The 12789-nt window shown below is 43.3% G+C and overlaps 1 protein-coding gene across 1 annotated transcript in view; it reads left to right on the top strand.

Annotated features, from left to right (window-relative positions):
- Window positions 1-12789, top strand: part of PYROXD2 (pyridine nucleotide-disulphide oxidoreductase domain 2) — an 83826-nt gene that overhangs the window by 8838 nt on the left and 62199 nt on the right. The window contains exon 2 of the mRNA XM_075215950.1: window positions 1875-1894. Within this exon, the coding sequence (XP_075072051.1) occupies window positions 1875-1894 (20 nt within the window). The remainder of the gene's footprint in view (window positions 1-1874; window positions 1895-12789) is intronic.

Raw genomic sequence — 12789 nt, 5'->3', positions numbered from 1 at the left:
GAAAATAATATTTTTATATATTTAATTCAATTATATTTCTGTCAAAGAATAATTTACAGCTAATATTAAGAGGAATAAGATCAAACAAAATAAAACAACATGTACAAAAATCATCACACTGTGCCCATTCACGATCACACTGTGCCCTCTTTCATCTACACACTCTGTCCCCTACTTCATCCACACACCCTCTGTGCCCTCCTTCATCCACACCCTCTGTGCCCTCCTTCATCCACACCCTCTGTGCCCTCCTTCATCCACACACTCTGTGCCCTCCTTCATCCACACACTCTGTGCCCTCCTTCATCCACACGCTCTGCCTCTCTTCATCCTCACTCTGCCCCTCTTCATCCTCACTCTGCCCCTCTTCATCCACACACTCTGCCCCTCTTCATCCTCACTCTGCCCCTCTTCATCCTCACTGTCTGCCCCTCTTCATCCACACACTCTGCTCCTCTTCATCCTCACTGTCTGCCCCTCTTCATCCTCACACTCTGCCCCTCCTTCATCCACACAAACTCTGTGCCCTCCTTCATCCACACACACTCTGTGCCCTCCTTCATCCACATCCTCTGTGCCCTCCTTCATCCACACACACTCTGTGCCCTCCTTCATCCACACACTCTGTGCCCTCCTTCATCCACACACTCTGTGCCCTCCTTCATCCACACGCTCTGCCTCTCTTCATCCTCACTCTGCCCCTCTTCATCCTCACTCTGCCCCTCTTTATCCACACACTCTGCCCCTCTTCATCCTCACTCTGCCCCTCTTCATCCTCACTGTCTGCCCCTCTTCATCCACACACTCTGCTCCTCTTCATCCACACACTCTGCTCCTCTTCATCCACACACTCTGCTCCTCTTCATCCTCACTGTCTGCCCCTCTTCATCCTCACACTCTGCCCCTCCTTCATCCACATACTCTGTGCCCTCCTTCATCCACACACTCTGTGCCCCTCCTTCATCCACACACTCTGTGCCCTCCTTCATCCACACACTCTGTGCCCTCCTTCATCCACACACTGCCTCTCTTCATCCTCACTCTGCCCCCTCCTTCATTCTTTTGCTCCTCCATTGCTGTTTCCTATCACCATTTCCCCTCCCCTTTCTTTACTTACCATACTTGGCCTTCTTTCTTCTATCTTTTCTTCTGTTTTCTTACCAATCCGGCGGCGCCCGGGACCCAGCATCCACCTTTCTCCTGTCGCTTCTCACTGAATATGTCGGGCGTGACGTTCGACATTCAGTGAGAAGGGAGGAGGATGCTGGGTCCTGGGCGCCACCGAATTGGTAAGTATTTTTTTTTTCAGTTTCCTGGCCTCAGCGGCACCGATGTGACAGCGCCGTGGTACCCCTGGGAGCCGCGGCGCACACTTTGGGAACCGCTGTTCTAGAATGTACTAGATAAATCATAGCTAGAATCTGATTGGTTGCAAAGGTTTAATAAGTCTACCCCTTAAGGTTTGCTAAAACAAAGGCAATTTTTAATATATTACATATATAGAGACACCTGCACTGCGGTAGTTTCCTGTACTAATTGTCATAAAAGACAAAATATAATCTTCTGAGAGGGTTGCTGTTATGACTTTAGTAGTCATTTTTGGGCTTTGTAGTATAGGGCGAGTAATTTGAACTATATTTGTCCGAGGACATAAGAAGCCAGTGTAGGAATTTGCAGAGTGGTGCAACAAATGTGGATAATATAACCATTTTCTAGATATAGTCACTAGTTAGTGCTGTAAAGAACATATTGTGACAAATACACTGATGTAATATGAGCATCACATAAATAACTAGTAAAAAAAAAACTAACTTATAGAGATTAATTTGCTTATCGATATCCTATATTTCAATTTATCTTTTCTTGTTTTACAGGACACAACGGTCTAGTAGCGGTGAGTGTTAATCTGAAGTTCATTGCATTCATTGTTTTTGTTTACTTGGATATTTATCTGATTCTGTATCATACAAGGACCATAGAGAATCTGTAAAACAATTTACTGACCACATTAAAACACGCAAAGTAAAGGATGCCTAGTAATCAAAAAGGAGCTCCTATATTGCACACTGTGAGAGTACAATAAATCATCTAACATGTACTTTGCACTCACTCTTCAAACCAAACTGACTCTGCATAATTGATAATGTAAAAAAATTAAAATGGAACATACCTTATATTAGGGATGTGCACCGGCGACTTTTGAGGTCTCGTGTTTTGTGTTTTGGATCCGGATTTTCGTTATTTTTGAGGTTCGGATTTGTCTCGCAAAACACTTGACGAAAGGTCTCGGTTCGGATTTAAGGTATTGGATTCGGATTTTTTTTGAAAAAAACATAAAAAGTTTAAAAATCAAGTTTTTGGGCTTATTTTCACTCCTAGGCTATTATTAACCTCAATAACATTCAATAACAAGCATTTCCACTAATTTACAGTGTATTCTGAACACCTCACAATATAGTTATTAGTCCAAAACGTTGCAACAAGGTATCTTTCTGGACTGCGTAGAGGAGTGGGTCACCACAATATATTAAAAACCCTGAACTTTTATGATTCGCACCAATAATTGTACCTGGACTGCGTAGAGGAGTGGGTCACCACAATATATTAAAAACCCTGAACTTTTATGATTCGCACCAATAATTGTACCTGGACTGCGTAGAGGAGTGGGTCACCACAATATCTTAAAAACCCTGAACTTTTATGATTCGCACCAATAATTGTACCTGGACTGCGTAGAGGAGTGGGTCACCACAATATCTTAAAAACCCTGAACTTTTATGATTCGCACCAATAATTGTACCTGGACTGCGTAGAGGAGTGGGTCACCACAATATATATTAAAAACCCTGAACTTTTATGAATCGCACCAATAAATGTACCTGGACTGCGTAGAGGAGTGGGTCACCACAATATATATTAAAAACCCTGAACTTTTATGAATCGCACCAATAAATGTACCTGGACTGCGTAGAGGAGTGGGTCACCACAATATATATTAAAAACCCTGAACTTTTATGAATCGCACCAATAAATGTACCTGGACTGCGTAGAGGAGTGGGTCACCACAATATATATTAAAAACCCTGAACTTTTATGAATCGCACCAATAAATGTACCTGGACTGCGTAGAGGAGTGGGTCACCACAATATCTTAAAAACCCTGAACTTTTATGATTCGCACCAATAATTGTACCTGGACTGCGTAGAGGAGTGGGTCACCACAATATATTAAAAACCCTGAACTTTTATGATTCACACCAATAATTGTACCTGGACTGCGTAGAGGAGTGGGTCACCACAATATCTTAAAAACCCTGAACTTTTATGATTCGCACCAATAATTGTACCTGGACTGCGTAGAGGAGTGGGTCACCACAATATATTAAAAACCCTGAACTTTTATGATTCGCACCAATAATTGTACCTGGACTGCGTAGAGGATTGGGTCACCACAATATCTTAAAAACCCTGAACTTTTATGATTCGCACCAATAATTGTACCTGGACTGCGTAGAGGAGTGGGTCACCACAATATATTAAAAACCCTGAACTTTTATGATTCGCACCAATAATTGTACCTGGACTGCGTAGAGGAGTGGGCACTGGGCACCACAATAAAATATATAAAAAACCTTCAACAGATCTGCATTACACTACACATACGGCTGCTCCTCCATCCTCTCCATCATATACATGTTGGAGTTTTAGCGTGTGACAACCTCTTGTTTTTGATAATGTCAGTGCATTTTGAATATTTTTCAATTTGCCCCACACCACTGAATGTACTTTATCTATGATACGCAATACGCATCTATCTATCTTGACTGCGTAGTGTGGTGGCCCTGGTACACAATTTGGTACCGAGGCCACAATATAATTAAAAAACCCTCCACGTGTCTGAATTCCACCAAACAAGTATCTGGACTGCATAGTGGGGTGGCCCCGGTACCCAATTTGATACCGGGGCCACAATACCTCCTCCAAACATGGTACAGACAATTCGTCATTGAGATCCCAGACAGACAGGGTCAAAGTGTTATTGTTTGACTTTGTAAACCCAAAAAACTGTCCCTGTTGCACATAGTTGTGCAATGAAGACTGACTTTTTCATTTAAAGGCACGATCTTTCAAGTGTAGTGTTTGTAAGTCTAAGTCATATTATACTTTTGGTAAAATTGGTTTATTTTGTTCCTCTTTATGGTAATTAATTAGTAATAGAATTAAAGTAGGAAATAGAATTAAAGTAGGAAATAGAATTAAAGTATGAAATAGAGTGGTATAGAGTTGTAGTGTGGTATAGATAGAGTGGTCCACACAATATAATAATAAAACCCTCAACTGGTCTGAATTCCACCAAACAAGTATCTGGACTGCGTAGTGGGGTGGCCCCGGTACACAATTTGGTACCGAGGCCACAATATAATTAAAAAATTGGGCATCAACTGTCACCGTTGTTTAATATCTGATACACCTAAATATGGACTGCACAGTGGAGTGGCCCCGGTAGTAAATTTGGTGCCGGGGCCACAATACCTCCTCCAACTTCCAAGTGTAGTGTTTATAAAGACAGACAGCGTCGAAGTGTTATTAGTTGACTTTCTTAACCCTAAAATTGTCCCTGTTGCAAATATTCGTGCAATGGACAGTTACTTTTCTATTGAAAGACTCAAGCTTTCAAGTGTAGTGTTTATAAAATATAAACAACAATACAGTAGTTTTAGAGCACGTCAATACCTCTTGTTTTAAATTATGACACGGCATTTTACTTTTGGTTTAATTTCTTGAATTTTTTTACATTTGGTTTTACTTTTTGAACATGGCAAACGACTGTTGCTTGGTCATATAATGCAAAAAAAAAAGTTCCAAGATGGAATTGTCCTTGGGCCCTCACACCCACCCTTATGTTGTTGAAATAGGACATGCACACTTTAACAAACCAATCATTTCAGCGACAGGGCCTACCAAACAACTTTGGCTGAAATGATTGGTTTGTTTGGGCCCCCACACCAAAAAAGCTATTCATCTCTCCCTGTACAGACTAAACAGGCTCTACTGAGGCAAGATGTCGTCCTCATCCTCAACCTCTGATTCCTCTCCCCCTACAGTGTGTACTTCCTCCTCATCACACATTATCAATTCGTCCCCGCTGGACTCCACAACCACAGGTCCCTCTGTAGTATCTGGAGGGCAGTGCTGTACTTCATTGAGGAATTGATTATTCATTTTTATAAACATCATTTTTTCAACGTTGTGAGGAAGCAACCTCCTTCGCCGCTCACTGACCAGGTTCCCCGCTGCACTAAAAACTCTTTCCGAGTACACACTGGAGGGGGGACAACTCAGGTAAAATAGAGCCAGTTTGTACAGGGGCTTCCAAACTGCCTTTTTTTCCTGCCAGTAACAATATGGACTGTCTGACATGTCTACTTGGATGGTGTCAGCAAAGTAATCATCCACAATTTTTTCTATTGTGACAGCATCCAATGCAGCGAGAGTAGACATGTCTGCAATGGTTGGCAGGTCCTTCAGTCCGGACCAGATGTTATCAGCATCCCCGCCAGTGCCTCTTTTGGGAAAACTGAGCTTTTTCCTCGCAGCCATAGATGTGGAAGAAAATGAGGGTGGAGCTGTTGGCATGTCACGGTCCTCTTCAGAGGACAATCTCCTGACCAGCAGGTCTTTGCACCGCTGTAGACTTGTGTCCGCCGGAAACAGAGACACAACATACGCTTTAAACCGAGGATCGAGCACGGTGGCCAGAATGTATTCCTCTGACTTTAAAAGAGTGACCACCCTCGGATCCTGGCAAAGCGTACGAAGGGCTACATCCACAAGAGCTACATGCTTGGTGTAATCGCAATGGCTTACCAGCTCCTCCCTCACTTTCTCCAGCTGCTTCTGCAACAGCCTGATCAGGGGAATGACCTGACTCAAGCTGGCAGTGTCGGAACTGACTTCTCGTGTGGCAAGTTCAAATGGCTGCAGAACCTTGCACAACACGGAAATCAGTCTCCACTGCGCTTGACTGAGGCGCATCCCCACTCCTTTGCCTATGTCGTAGGTGGCTGTGTAGGCCTGAATGGCCTTTTGCTGCTCCTCCATCCTCTGCAGCATATAGAGGGTGGAGTTCCAGCGCGTCACAACCTCTTGTTTGAGGTGATGGCAGGGCAGGTTCAAGCTTTTTTGATGTGCCTCTAGTCTGCGGTAGGCACTGGCTGAATGCCGAAAGTGTCCAGCAATTTTGCGGGCCACCGCAAGCATCTCCTGCACACCCCTGTCACTCTTGAGGTAATGCTGCACCACCAAATTAATGGTGTGGGCAAAACATGGGACGTGCTGGAAATTGCCCATATTTAATGCCCGCACAATGTTACTGGCATTGTCTGACACCACAAATCCCCATGAGAGTCTAAGTGGGGTAAGCCACTGGGAGATAATTTCCCTCATTTTCTCTAATATGTTGTCAGCGTTGTGCCTCTTATTAAAGCCTGTAATGCACAATGTTGCCTGCCTTTGCATGAGCAGCCATTTTGTAGATGCTGCTACTGATGCAGCTGTTGCTGTTGCTGCGGAAGGGGATGCATCTACCCAGTGGGCTGTCACAGTCATATAGTCCTTCGTTTGCCCAGAACCACTTGTCCACATGTCCGTGGTTAAGTGGACAGTGGGTACAACCGCATTTTTAAGAGCACTGAGGACACTTGATCGTACTTCTCTGTACATTTTTGGTATCGCCTGCCTAGTGAAGTGGAATCTCGAGGGGATTTGGTACCGGGGACACAATACCTCCATCAACCCTCTAAATCCCACTCCACTGATGGCGGACACCGGGCGCACGTCTAACACCAACATTGCAGTTACAGCCGCAGTTATACGCTTTGCAATAGGGTGACTACTATCGTATTTGGTGGTCATGGCAAACGACTGTTGGACGGTCAATTGTTTTGTGAAAGACTTAGCGGTCTTACGACTTCCCCTCTGGGAAGATGACCGACTAACAGCAGCAACAGCAGCAGTGGCAGTAGTAGGCGTACCGCTGCAGGATTCCTCGGATGAATCCCGTATTGAGGAGGACTCAGTCTGGCTGCTGACTTGGGCTGCAGGACTGAATCTGATGGAGATTGTGGAGGAAGTTGACGAGGAGGGTGTTGCTGGTGTGTATCCAACTGGACCACGGGATTTAGGTGTCCCTGTACCGATGAGGGTCCTAGCCCCAGTTCCTGAACTAACCACTGAACTATGAAGGTTATTCAGGTGACGTATAAGGGAGGATGTTCCTAGGTGGGCAAGATCCTTACCCCTGCTTATTTGAGCTTTACATAAGCTACATATTGCCATACATTGGTTGTCTGGATTTGGATAAAAATAACTCCAGACCGAAGAGGTGCATTTTTTGGTCTTCTGACCAGGCATGACGATGGGCTTTTTCATCCCATGGACATCAGCTGTTTCCCCCCCTGGTGCCTCATTTACAATAACCACATCACCATCCTCATCATCAAGTTCCTCCACAGCGCCAGCTACATCATCAATAGCCTCCTCCCGAGCCACCTCTTCCCGTACAGTGATGGGAAGGTCAGGCTTGACAACCACCAACACCCTTGGACTCGCCTTGGGAATTTGTGATAATTTCTCTTTAGAAGGCAGAGTTGTTTGCTGTTTTGTTGCTGACAGCATAACTCTCTTCAATTTTTTGTAGGGGGGGGGAGGAGGAGGAGGGCTAAGATCCGTGGGTGAAGCTGAACCACTAGTCATGAACACGGGCCAGGGCCTAAGCCGTTCCTTGCCACTCCGTGTCGTAAATGGCATATTGGCAACTTTACGTTTCTCCTCAGATGATTTTAAGTTTCTCTTTTTGCTACTTTTTCTTAACTTGGGCTTTTTGGATTTTACATGCCCGGTACTACGAGATTGGGCATCGGGCTTGGAAGACGACGTTGATGGCATTTCATCGTCTATGTCATGACTAGTGGCAGCAGCTTCAGCATTAGGAGGAAGTGGGTCTTGATCTTTCCCTACTTTATCCTCCAAATTTTTGGTCTCCATTATATGTAGCACAAGATACTGCAGAATGTGTGAACTTGGTAATATTGCAGTACCAATGGACTTATACTGCTGGATTGGTTTTGCAAATTTGGTTATAATTATTATATATTTTTTTTTTTTTTACTTTTTTTTTATTTTTAAAAAACTTGGGAATAGTGGGGAAATAACTATGCCCTTAGAAGCACAGAGCACAGGACACAGCACCACTGGACTGAACAGGACACGGCACAGGACCCAGCAGCACTACGGAACTCAGCAGGACAGAGCACAGGACACAGCACCACTGGACTGATACTGCAGAATGTGTGAACTTGGTAATATTGCAGTACCAATGGACTTATACTGCTGGATTGGTTTTGCAAATTTGGTTATAATTATTATATTTTTTTTTTTTTTTAAATTTTTTATTTTTTTTTACTTTTTTTTTATTTTTAAAAAACTTGGGAATAGTGGGGAAATAACTATGCCCTTAGAAGCACAGAGCACAGGACACAGCACCACTGGACTGAACAGGACACGGCACAGGACCCAGCAGCACTACGGAACTCAGCAGGACAGAGCACAGGACACAGCACCACTGGACTGATACTGCAGAATGTGTGAACTTGGTAATATTGCAGTACCAATGGACTTATAATGCTGGATTGGTTTTGCAAATTTGGTTATAATTATTATATATTTTTTTTTTTTTTTAATTTTTTATTTTTTTTTACTTTTTTTTTATTTTTTAAAAACTTGGGAATAATGGGGAAATAACTATGCCCTTAGAAGCACAGAGCACAGGACACAGCACCACTGGACTGAACAGGACACGGCACAGGACCCAGCAGCACTACGGAACTCAGCAGGACAGAGCACAGGACACAGCACCACTGGACTGATACTGCAGAATGTGTAAACTTTGTAATATTGCAGTACCACTGGACTTTTACTGCTGAATGTGTGAACTTGGTAATATTGCAGTACCAATGGGCTTATACTGCAGGATTGGTTGTGCAAATTTTGTGGTAATTAAAAAAAATTAAAGTAGTTTTTGGTATTTTTTAAAAAAACTTTTTTTTATTTTTTTAAACACAGGGGAATATTGGGGAAATAACTATGCCCTTAGAAGCACAGAGCACAGGACACAGCACCACTGGACTGAACAGGACACAGCACAGGACCCAGCAGCACCACTGACCTCAGAAGGACAGAGCACAGCACACAGCACCACTGGACTGATACTGCAGAACACAGCACAGCACAGCACAGCACAGCACTAAACAGCACAGAACTAAACAGCACAGAACTAAACAGCACAGAACTAAACAGCACAGAGGACCACCTAACACACCCTCCCTCTACCCTGATCAATGCCCGAGTGAAGATGGCGGCGACTAGCGGGGAATTTATAGGATCCGAGTATCGCGAGATCCGACAACGGGATTATGAGTCAGAGCCTCAGTTTCACTTTTGAATTTGGCGCCAATACCCGGATCTGTCTCGGATCCGACTCGGATCCGACTCGGATCCGCAACGTTCGGGTGGGCTCGGATTTCATAAATCCGAGTGCGCTCATCCCTACCTTATATACAATGTTTTTATGTATCCAAATGGTGCATATTTTCCACTGATTCTTTGATCATCAATTCAGTGTCTTATGGTACAATGTCCCCACCTTATCCTTCTTGCCTCTGCAAATAAGATACGCAGCCATTATGTATCAGGAGGCTGTCATGATGTAGAGTGGGACCTCCAGGGACAACACAGGATTTATAAAGAGGGTTTTCAAATTTGATAGCATTGACTGTGCACATGAGTGTGTGTGAATATATATATATATATATATATATATATACCCATACCCATAATCAGTCCACGGAGAGACATCTTAATGATAAGATTGTTCTATTTATACCCATGCTTAGAATACTTGTGCCCGTGTAGGTAAAGGGGGAGTTTCCAGGCAATTGGAAACCCCATCCCCCCCCCCCTGGGTGTGCGCCTGACCCTCCGTCAGTTTTCAGAACATATCTTGCGTGAAATCGCTCGATTGTGCCCATAAAGTGGGTGCATGCATATGCGCAAGTGCAGATTGGCGCAAATCTGGGACGCCAGCTTGTGTTTGGAGAGGCGGGATGGGGGAGGGTAGAGGCGTACTAACGTAGGCCAGGTACAGTAAAGTGGTCTCTATGCATATACGACTCGTACATACCTGCAGAAATCAACATGAACGCCGGTTGGGAGTATTTGTTTTGCACCTGTTACAGGGCGCATGCAGATACACTCTGATGGTGACTTGTCGTAGGCCAGGTGCTTATGTTGGCGATGGGAAGGCAGATGAAGCTCAAGATGTTTATGACTCTGCATATGGACTGAGATTTTGGAGCTTGATAAATATGGCTAAACTGTAGTCCTCAAATACACCTATGGGTACTGGATTTGCGATATCATCACCATCATCATCACCATTTATTTATATAGCGCCACTGATTCCACAGCGCTGTACAGAGAACTCACTCACATCAGTCCCTGCCCCATTGGGGCTTACAGTCTAAATTCCATAACACACACACACACACACACACACACACACAGAGACTAGGGTCAATTTTGATAGCAGCCAATTAACCTACTAGTATGTTTTTGGAGTGTGGGAGGAAACCCACGCAAACATGGGGAGAACATACAAACTACACACAGATAAGGCCATGGTTGGGAATTGAATTCATGACCCCAGCGCTGTGAAGCAGAAGTGCTAACCACTGAGCCACCGTGCTGCCCACAGATATCTGCAGTATATAATAAATAGCCTTGAGGATGCAAATTTAAACCTCTTCGGATGTTCATAAATAGACCCTGAAAACTTACATTGTTCATCCTCTACTCAAACAACTTACTGACCGCCCAGTAAAGCACAGCAGTTGATGCCTGTTATAAAATAAATGTGAATCAATAAATAACAGAGAAAAACTTTAACTTAACACTATAAAAGCAGGTACAGTAGTAAATGTATTACACAGGGTAAAGAATTCAGCAGAGAGCTCCCTTCTCTGTGCCTCACACTGATCTTCACTTAGAGCCCAGAGAGTGTGGTATTTGAGTTGACCGACAAGAAGCTGTTCATACAACTTGCATACTTCATACATGCAGAAAGAAAAAGACAACTATTCCTACAAATTATATAATACTTATAAATTATAAAACAAGTAGTTTCCAAATTTTCCAAGAGCTGTGCCCTGAAGCTTAGCAAAAAAACAAACAATCATCATTTATCATGTAATTTACAAGGTATTTTTATAGTTGCAATTGCAACTTAAAACTTCAGAACACTCTGAAACCCCTCTCCCCCCTTCCCCCTTCCTCCTCACGTGCAAGCGTAAAAAAGAAAAAGCACCCAGAGGGGTCAGGAATCTGCTCCTTGCAGCTCTGCACCTTTCTCACAAGCGAAAAAAAAAAAAAAAGCACAGCAGTCAGCACAGTAAATCAGTATTTAAACATGTCAGAATCTCTGTTTTTTCATTGCAGCTTTCTGTGATTTGTTAAAAAAAAAAAATACCAGAGGCCGGATTCATGTGCGTCCGCTTACATAGCATATATTGTGGGAAATAGCTCTGCGCAGGCTCAGTAACAAACCTGACGCCACTGAATGCAGCTGGATGCACTTCATGTATGAACACAAATGACACTTACATTTGCCTACGACTTGGGACTAGCATAGGCCAGGGACAGTAAGGTTGTGCTGAGGGTGGTCCTTGCTTCTCGTAGGTGCTCTGGTTTTCACTTGTATCATTTGCACCAGATCCAGGGCAGGTGTACCTGCTGACTGACAACGACTGACACTGTATGTGTGCCACTAGAACATGTGTATGTAAGTAAGATAGACTATAAACAGGCACTGTATGTACAGCACGCTTTAAAAGCATTTTTATGCATTTAATATAAAATTAAATATATTTAAACTACGTATTCGTTGAACTGGCTACTTGATATTGTTGAAGCTCTCGTCAATACCGATTCTGTTAACTTTACTAGTAATTTGATTAATGGCATTATAACCAGCTGTAGCAAGTTTGGCTGGTACTCCCATGCACATTAGCCACCTATCTCTGGACAAGTTCTATATAATCAGCTGCCAACTCTATCATATATGGTGCAGGATGTTTCTAATCGACTAGTACTAGAAAAACAAGTGTCCCAGGCCTTGCCGGATCAAGAGGTTGCAAACTATATTTTAAATTACACCCTCTAGGGAATGAGCCACATTGTGTCAGCATTAGTTTGGATATGTCAATGTCAAACTATTATCCATGGATTTATTCTTATTGTATGACAAACCTGATAAAGTTGCTTTAGTCGTTGGTATAATGTCATTTGCGCTCTTTGAAAGAGGGATGTCGTATAGTAGAAGAAAACTGTATGGAATTTCAACACTAGCTTCAGATTTTTAGTGGAATGACCCAGTCCTCCACTACCAACTTAGGTTGGGCCTTTCGGAACACATAAAGCATGGTTTGGTCCAGTATCCAGTTTTCATTTCACCGGATTCCAATTATTCCTTGATGGTGTTTATCCATTCTAAGCCAAGTAATTTGGAAGACCCTGAGCCCATGCAAATTGTCTCTCGCCTCACCCCGAAGAAAGGTTGCGATGTCACAGTTAACTATTCTGTCTTAAGCGAGAAAGGTCACTTTGTACAATTGTGTTCCAACAAATTGGGGGAAATGCCTTCGCTTAGAAGATGATTTGAGGGAAGTTCATCTA

Source organism: Mixophyes fleayi, chromosome 6 (genome assembly GCF_038048845.1).
Source record: "Mixophyes fleayi isolate aMixFle1 chromosome 6, aMixFle1.hap1, whole genome shotgun sequence".
Classification (NCBI taxonomy): Eukaryota; Metazoa; Chordata; class Amphibia; order Anura; family Limnodynastidae; genus Mixophyes; species Mixophyes fleayi.
Note: the sequence above shows the minus strand (reverse complement) of the source record. Positions and strands in the feature narration are given on the sequence as shown.